General features: G+C 42.1%; 1 protein-coding gene across 1 annotated transcript; it reads right to left on the minus strand.

Annotated features, from left to right (window-relative positions):
• Positions 1 to 2,157: 2,157 nt before the first annotated feature.
• LOC144771815 (late histone H2A.1-like) lies at positions 2,158 to 9,013 on the minus strand. Its single transcript, XM_078656088.1, has 2 exons — positions 8,973 to 9,013; positions 2,158 to 2,638 (listed from the first exon to the last, which is right to left on the minus strand). The coding sequence occupies exon 2, from the start codon at positions 2,632 to 2,634 to the stop codon at positions 2,218 to 2,220; it is 417 nt and encodes a 138-aa protein (XP_078512214.1). The 5' UTR covers positions 2,635 to 2,638; positions 8,973 to 9,013; the 3' UTR covers positions 2,158 to 2,217.
• Between the last annotated feature and the right edge of the window lie 403 nt (positions 9,014 to 9,416).

Consider the following 9,416-nt stretch of genomic DNA (forward strand, 5'->3'; position numbering starts at 1 on the left):
TTTGCAGACAACTGGTTATGCTTGGCTATTATGGGGTGTGGGGGCAAGGTGCATCTTGTCGGAAGGTGAGTTTACCAAATGAATTGAGGTTTATGGAAAAGTTGAAGTCTTGGAGCTTAAAAGTGAAATGGTAGCTTCAAGTTGGGAGATGAGGTTATAAGAGCCTAGTTTATTTTACAGAGATTAGGGCAGAGCACGGCATGTCGGGTGGCTCAATGGAAACAGAAGGGGGTGCAATTGGCAGTGGAAGGCAGGGGTCAGGGGATGGGAGGAGAGTTTGGGTATAGAGTTCAGAGGTGGGAAAAGGTGTTGGTTGCGAGCGCGTGTTGGTGCATCAGAGGTTAAAGGTGAGTGGTCTTTGTTTGCGTTGCAAGAAGGATAGGAATTAAGGACATAATTAGGGGGCAGTAGATGAGGAGCGAGGCGGTGAGAGGGGAGGCATGTGTGGAGGTGCACCCCTGAACCCAGCTCAGGAGTTCCTGCCAACTTAAGATTGGTGAAGACGGCAGAAGATCCAGGTGGCCACTGCTTTGGACCCAGTCCTACTGCCTGCCCACACCTTCAAAAAACCTATACAGCATGATGATTTCCAGCCTAATAACAGTGACCTAAAAAAGCCCAAAGTGTACTGATCAGTTTCGAAAGAGCCCCAGACTGCCAAAGACAGCAGCTTGGTCTCTAAAAACAACAAGAAGGTCCTGCAGTACAGTGATTACTCCTTCCAGACCTACCTCTACACCAAACGAACAAAAGGACTACTCATCCAGAAGACACCCCCCTGCCCAAAGACAGCGACCTGCCCAGTAAGGAGAAAACATACATCTAAAGAAACCCTGGTAGCCAGGACCAATTGTGTCCTGACATGGCCTGGCATCACAACTTCCTCACTTGGCTTCTGGTTCTGTAAGAGACCTCCTGGTCTGAAAGCAGCACAGATCATCTCTATATGTTAATATTGGCAGCCCATTGCAGTGTTGGCATCCTGCTGTCCTGGTTGTCATTTTGGTGCTACCTTGCACCCCCGCCCCTCAACTCCTGAAGATTGTGCTCAAGGGCACATTAACTGCCTGTGAGCAGCCTCATACCAATGTGCCCCTAGTGCCCATTGACTAGCATTGGCACTCCAGCAACCGGCTGCCCTATTCCTGCTGGTGGTACACCTTTAGTGCAGAATTGAACCATGGTTCTAATCCTAAGAGGACCACACCAAAAGTCTACGTAACCTGCAATTACCAACTTAGCTTTTTTCCCCTTCCCCATAGGATTGTATGTTGTGGACTTGAGCTGAAAAATGGTCAGCCTTACAATGCAACAACGTAACTTAGTGTCTACAATTGACTATTCCTATAGTACCTGAACTGTAGGAGTTTGTTTTGCATCAAGTTAATAAAATGAACTGAAAAAGAAAATAATCTGTTTCAAGTATTATAAAGAGTTTACATTTTCTTTACTTCAAAGACACTTGTACGCTTCTACAAAACCAGTACACCTTATTTTGAAATATATTAAGGATGTGAAAGTAAAAACTTACCTGCACCAAGTGATAGTAATAAAAACCCAACTTTTATACAGACAGTTGGTCTGGATTCAGTCTTTAAATGAGAGACATCATTTAATGTCAGATTATGGACAAATGCTGAACACTTTGCTCAGATAAGCCAGACTGCTCAGCTAACACTAAATTGAGTGCAAGGAATGATGTACTACATCCTCCGCTATACCTCTGGGACTCCCTGGACTATGCACACTACCTCCTTTGAGTATAGTATATACAGAGCCAGCCTCTTACATCAACCAGTTAAGAAAGTGAGCTAGTGTAGATTTTCAGGGGGTAGAAACTCACCCAGTTCTAGATCTAACAATAAGCACTTGAGTAAGTTACTTTGTACGATTAGGTCAGCTAGGCATTCTGATGTATTGACATCAGTCACTGGCTGGCCCATTTAACAAAGGATATGGAACAGGTCGTTCCCCCAACATAGGATCCCTATACCACTGTAACCTTTGTAAGAGGGGGATGCACAGCATGGTTTATTACCAATAGTCATACAAACATTTGTGATGCAGCCATTTTACTGTAGCCATTTTACTGTATAACATCAGAAGTCAGACAATTTAATAAATTCATAAACCATTTATTCACTGAAGTGCATTAAAAACTCACTAAAAGGCATAAAATAGTTCAAGGAGCATTTGGGAATCAATGCTTTCAGATTTCTAGAATTCCTGAGACTCCACATCTTTGGATTCTTGCATTGACCCCTTGACAGTCTTTTTGGGGAGCAGCGAAGCTTGGATGTTTGGTAGAACACCACCTTCTGCAATGGTCACACCAGCAAACAGCTTGTTCAGCTCTTCGTCATTCCTGACAGCCAGCTGGAGGTGCCTTGGCACAATCCTAGATCTTTTGTTGTCCTTGGCGGCATTTCCCGCCAGTTCGAGCACCTCTGCAGTCAGGTATTCCAGAACAGCCGCCAAGTAAACAGGAGCACCAGAGCCCACCCGCTCTGCATAGTTCCCCTTCTTCAGCAGTCGATGGATGCGACCAACGGGAAACTGTAGGCCTGCTCTGGAGGACCGCGTCTTGGGCTTACTTCCCTTTGGCTTGCCCACTTTCTTGCCACGGCCAGACATGATGCTGAGGAAAGGGGAGGTTGAAGAAAAAAAGCATTACTATGATGTATAACCAAACAATACACTGACATTCATCACAAATGCATAACAGGACTATGAATCTCAGTTTAAGCACCCTTTGGACAATGGCATTTGCTGGTAGATGGCTGAGCTCCTTAAACGAGTGTTATGAGCACATGGTCCTTTCAGCAGGCTATTTTTTGCTAATTTGTTTACAATGAAAATGTTCAAGCCACCCAGAACCCTATAAATGACTGCGGGTGGTCAGTGGAAAGGTGACGAACATAACCTGTAAGGTTATGGAGAAGAAAGTGTAGGGCAGCAACTTGTGTTGCGATTTATGTCGGAAAGGTGAGCTTGCTTCAATGCTCAGTGCATGAAGCAAGACAGATGCAAGTGTCTAGTCTACATGTACCCCCCCAAAAACAAACCCACAAATAGTGCAACAAGCCTGCTACACTAAATTGGACCTCATCAGGTCATTCAAGAAACAGCCAATCTAAATCTTCCAAATCTAAAATAATTGTTGAATAAGTGTTCAATGGACAAGTTGCACGTAGAAGAACTACTGGATTGATGGTAGTCACAATTAGCACCACTAAGAGTTGCATTATGCACTTCAAATTTAGACTGCAGATTTGTCTTGCACAAAAAACGCTGAGCATGCATATTAGACCACTTTTCCTATATCCTTCCCTGCCACGTCCTAAAGATCTAATATCACATCTTGTAAGAAGCCCAGAAGTGAATAGGCATGTCAAATCCAGGTCCCAACCCTTTTTCAAGTGGTCTGGAGCTCTGCAAGCTCTTGGCCACACAAATATTTACGGCTCCTTAGCGTAAAATCAGGCGGATGGATGTGTAAAGCTTATGGTGTCAAAAATAGGAGTCATATCTAATGCAATTGATCTAGTCTACAAGATCTAAAAAAGCCACAAACTCAACACAACTCAGTAGGGACCCAGTGTGCTAATGAGTCTCAGTAGGTATTTGAGCCTGAAGTCCAGCATTGATAATACCTCCCTCATCACAAGACGTTTCTTGGCCATTAATGGAGGGTTGGTGTATTCAGTGGAGTTGGGACTATCTCACAATCTCAGATGAAGTTGCGTTGGAATTGATGGATCCCATTGCTTGGGCAGGTACAGAGTAGGTTTGGGGCAAGATTAGAGCCAAACTGTCAACAGCCACAAACCACGAAGCTCATGTGGAAGCCTCTTTGAGCTTCGAGAAACCCCAATCCCATGTTCTTGAAGTGAGGAACTGCAAGTCTGAGTGTTTGTAGTGGGCTGATGCAAGTGAACAGAATGGCTTCAGCCACTTCTCCAATGTCCCCAGGCCCAATGGGGTCTTTGGTTATGCACATTTATACTGTGAGAGTTCAAGTACCTGGCTGTTTATGTGACTGGTTACACTGGACACTCAGTCCTTCTGTAGTCTCACTAGTCATGACTTGTGGTGCTCTAAGAAACTGGGTTATTAGCAGAGTGGTAAAAGCCCCAATCAAATATAATTCTGGTCAGAGTGAACCACAACATTCCCTAAATTAACCTGTGCTTAACCCCTAGTAGCGTGGCACAAAGCAGTCAGGCTTGACTTGGAGGCAATCTGTTACGTATTTATGCAGCAATAAAGTGAAAGAAGCTTCTACACTAATTTAGAAAATTAGTCAACTTTGATTTTTTTTAAATGTGGTTATCGTTAAGAAAGTTCATTCATGCAGGCTTTCCAGATTAGGCCTACCCCTACTCTTCAAATGCGATTAAATAGAGTGGTAAGTAATGTATAAATTTACCATAAATACAGTTTAACATAAACCTTCATTACGAAATGGGTGACGCCATTTGAGAGATCTAGATTTGTTTCCCAAAGTTTTGTAGATTAAATCAAGACCCATTAGATCATACGATTATGGTTAATGGTTTATCCTTTTATACATGTACAGTAAATCTTGAGATTGAACCAGTTAGACCTTGAACCAGTTAGACCTTAAATTGATCAATTAGAGTCTTCTACAGTTCACCTAACTAGTTTACCAGCTGGGCTTTTACACCCACTTGTCACTTTAGTCTGTACTCTGGAACGCGCCTCAAAACCCCCCCAAAAAACAGCTTCTTCATGTTGCTTACAGGTGGTCCCGTCCCTCCCAAAGAGAGGGCTGCAGTGGCCTCGATAATGTTAATTGAATTTACATCTCGAGTGAAAGCATGGAACAGGGAAATATCCATGGTAATAATCCCCTGTACCCTTTCTCAGTGCAAGGCCAGATTCATGCTTGCTCTTTGCCCCAATCCAAGTGGGCTGGGATGAGAAAGTCAAGTACATTCAAAAAGGTACCTATAACAGACCTCTATACACCACAAAAGGGTGGTGTCGTTAGATATTGAATAAAAGTGTAACTTGATATGAACAGCCAATGTCAAAAACAAGGAATGGACATTAAACTGCTGTTCCTGGCCAGCGAAAGTCCTTATGTAGAGAAGAGAAAAAAAAAAAAGTTTCCGAGCTAGCCTCATCTGCAGTAAGTACTACCCTAAAGGAATACGCTTGTGTTGGTCTCACATCTGTGGTGGTTTGTTGATGCTGGTTCAACACAGAGCCTTTGTTTTCAGCAAACAAGGTTATGCCATCTGTGATTAAAATATTCACAGCCTTTTACATACTAAACAAAGGCCTAGACAATAGCCCAATATTCAGTTATAGGACTAAGTCTATGATTTTGTATTTATGGGATCATTGGAGGACAGATATTGGGGGTGAGAAAGGAGTCACATTTAAAATGCGTGGCTGTTCTGCAACAACTACCTGAATGGGGGGGGGGGTTTATGTGTGCCACAGAAGTTAGAATATAAAAAGTAGAAAACATGGCCACAAGTTGCTGGCAAATTTAAGTCAGAAGATTACATGAAATGCTTCAAAGGTAGGGGATTAACCAATCGAAACCCTTGAAATCCATTAGCCATGTATAGGAACATATTACAGCTTTCATATTCTAAAACCATTATCAATGGATACTTGACCAGATTTTTATTGCAATGCTACTGGAATTATTAGAGACTTAGAAGCCATGTTAAGTAGTTTGATTTTATACCAAGTTCAAATATGGGTGTTATACAAAATGAGAATCAGTTTTATTTTGTATATGAAATCTTACTTTGGTGTAAAAGCAGACGCAACACATTTTTACACCTATTCACAGCTCTGGGAATTGGCAACATCTGCTCCTACATTTATTTTAGAACATTAGAGTTGAGTGAGCTCTTGCTTGTCGGGCTGAGCATATGTGCACCAGTTTCATGTAGCCCGCTATATGAAAGGTTCTCATTCTCCCACTCCTTCCCAGAGGAAGCAATTCCCATTTGAATCAGAGATAAAGCTATGCATCTGTTTTGCAGAAGTTAGATTGGCTATTGTAACTCCTGTTATCACACATTGAATTTTGTAACAGTGGCAGGTCAGATCTGTCAATACCAAAGTGTGAAAAAACTAATGTTTACTAGAACATGCAGGTTTTGGTTTAATACCCAAAATCTGCACACTAATCCCAAAAATGTAACTGGTGATAATTATTGCACCCGATTAACCCTTGGTGTGCCCCCCCCCCCGCATAGCTAGAGTTACTGCAAGTAATTTCTAGATATCCTTTTAGATAACCAGCATGAAGTCTTTTAGACTGCTGCCCTTCAGAACTTTACTAGATGTCTCTTTCTAATCAGAAGCAACTTCCTAACCAGTGTCAGAGCTGCAATAACTCATGTTGTTACTAAGTATTCCTCTAGGAAGATGCAACTGCTTAAAATGTCCTTCAAAGTTTAGGGGGTTGGAGCTTGAAAACAAATGCACTCTTGCTATGCTAATAAATAGTAATTTAATTCACTAGAAGAACGTATGCCAAAGCTGGTATATCAATGTTGCAACTTTCAATTGTCTTTATTGTTATAGAACACTGTACAATAATCACATTTTCTATCCACTGGTTAGGCCAAGTGCCTTCCACCAAATACAGGTACTAGCAATAAATGGTTAGGTCTGGTTCCTTCTACCATTGTTTGCAAACTATTTGAGTGGCATTTTTAAGTCACTCAAAAATGCCCTGTGGTGGGAAGAAGCAAAATGCAAGCCAATAGATTACATTTTACACACAAACCGGGCAAATCCTAAAGTTAAAGATTCACTTGAATCAAGTGATTAATCTTAAAATGTCTTTCCCGGAGATGTAGTTCCTTGTCATTACCAGGTATCCCCCTCAAGACAATGCACAAACTTGGCTATTCCTTCATGAAGGGGCAGTTCCACAAGTTACTAGGTATTCTTAACAAGTCAACTGCAAAAACATTGAAATATTTTCATGAAACTGCAGTTCCACTTGTGAAGTCTCAAGTCAGGAGCAACTGCCTCAAATGACCTGTACCAGCAGAGGCGTGTGGCTTTAGTATATGAATTTGTATACAGGTTTCTGCCATTTTACTCGTATCCATTTTCCTTAGGAAGAGTTGACAAACCCTGGTTCGTAATGCGCAGAGTAAAATTACAGATTAATACACCTATATTTTTTTTAATATCACACTTATTTATAGGTGCCTTCAGTCGCTGGCGAGTACAGTTAGATAGCAGATAGTCTGTTTATTGGGGTGCAAGCTTGGCCAAGATAGTTCTCTTTATACCAACAGTGCTTTTCCAACAACCCAAGAGGTGAGATGCAGTTGCACAAGCAGTTAATTGAGGCCCTTCAAGTCGGATACAAGTGGTTGAAATGTCAGTCACAATCCTGGGTGTATCTTTAACCGAAATATCTGTATACACTCTGGCTACTTTAATGAATTGTGCTCTTTTTCGGTAGGATACACGAATATGCCAAAGCTGGTTTATAGGTAGGAATGTTCAGTGGTTGGGAAGCGCAAGTGACTATTTTTCGGGAGCTATTTTTTGTACATGTGCATTGGCGAAAGGCAGTCATTCAAAGTGAGAGCATCCAATGCGGGTCTGTTAACCTTCTGCTGGAGTGGAAGTGAGTAATTTGGAGGTATTGTCAACAAATTGAAGTCTATACTTCCATGTACCCAGTACCGTGGCATTTTCTAGCAGACTTATTTGCCAGTGTTTAATTGTCTTGAAAAGTCAAAACAAATTAAAAAGAGCGGCACCACGAAAAAATTTACTAAATTTCAGCCACCAGTTCATTAAAGTTACTTTTCGCTGATAATTTAACAGAATATACAATTTGAGGGCAGCAGAAACAAAGGTTAACTAATGACATTTCAGCGGATGACTGGGGTACTAAGGAGGGGCAATTTTGCCCAGAGTATTAATGTGCGTTGAAATGAAGGTACGGCCAGAAAGTGCTTCAGTTACCCGGCATATTTTAAAAACCCGGTCGAACAATGTTTCCCTCACTGAACAATTGCCGTGGTCCGGTATGGTGCAAGCGTGATATTTCTAATACAAGAAACAGTGTTTCACTTTAAGCACGTGGTGTAGCCAGCAATGTTCTAAACTATCACACCTGGTCTCACGGCTTTAAGCCCTCAAATTAATAAAACTATTGAATTCTATACATGTTTAGCTTACTCCGGTCAGACAGATCAGCAGGATTGATATGACCGAATACGAACAAGTGTTGCCAAATCGGTAGGCCTGGTTTTGAAGTGTTAACGACCTGCTGGCTTTGCCAATGAACGTTTATTGGTGCCGGCAGTATTACCTGAAACATTGTCCCTAAAGTAAAATTACTTTACTAATCCCACAACACATCGACTTTGTACCCTCGCGGACCCTAGTGGTTGGTGGCGAGTAGTTACAAGGTGATGAAAATCATATTATGGAGCACGCAATGTTGCGCTCGCTCCCCAACGGTGTCACGGACAATGCATTTAACAAGCGCAACACAGATTTAGGTTTATAATTATTTTGAGAGATGGTTAGGGGGTCCGCCCTCGTTTCTTAAATATAGTCACATTAAGAACTTACGCATTTTCAGGTCGCTATAAAATGTAGTCTACGCATTTTACAAATACTATGCTGGAGTCCATTTTTTTCAGGCATCAAAGTCAGCATTGCAGAGGAATGGGACAGATTAGTACTTCGTGAACTAGGGAAAAAGTTAATCGACATGGAGGGTCCGTACATCAAGAAAAAAAAAATATAAAAATGATTATGATCTCACCGAAGTCAATAAGAGCTAAAGGCTTACTTGAAAATAAACACAATTTACAATTAACCATATTCAACATTGAAGCACTTGTAAGCGACGAAGCCTGCTTGGAAACAATATTGTTTGAGTGCGAGGAAGAACAGATGGAAAGCTCGCATAAAGCCCACCAATACAGTAAAACACTTACCGCTTAAACCGCGTACGCTCGCCCAACAACCTTTCGCTCACACTGATGATCTCAAACTGCGCGCGCCCAGCTTCCTTTTAAACCCCCAGCAGTTGGGGGCTGACACCTGCAATCAGAACGCAATGACTGCCACCTGAGTGTCAGGCGCGTACTCTCGCTTCCCTGCCCCGCCCAGTTCAGAAAATGAGCGGGAGAGTGAGAGGTCAACTCACTCACGCCTCAACCCCACCCCACAAAAAGAACATTGTTTTAGAAGACTTTATTGCTGCAATACGCTTCCTTCTCCAAATGTAAAGACAATGTATTGCAATGACCCAAGTTATTTGCTCTCGGAAGGACGGGAGGATAAGTTGACCAAGTTGTGACTCAAGCTATACACAGATCCATAGTTTCTCAGTGGACCTAAGGCCATGTCCCACCTTAAGCCAGACCCAGGATTTTTGG

This window comes from Lissotriton helveticus, chromosome 8 (assembly GCF_964261635.1).
Source record: "Lissotriton helveticus chromosome 8, aLisHel1.1, whole genome shotgun sequence".
In the NCBI taxonomy this organism is placed as follows: domain Eukaryota; kingdom Metazoa; phylum Chordata; class Amphibia; order Caudata; family Salamandridae; genus Lissotriton; species Lissotriton helveticus.

What these genes read in the sequence shown, in the direction of transcription:
- LOC144771815 (XM_078656088.1), bottom strand. Translation starts at nt 2,634, where the DNA reads ATGTCTGGCCGTGGCAAGAAAGTGGGCAAGCCAAAGGGAAGTAAGCCC.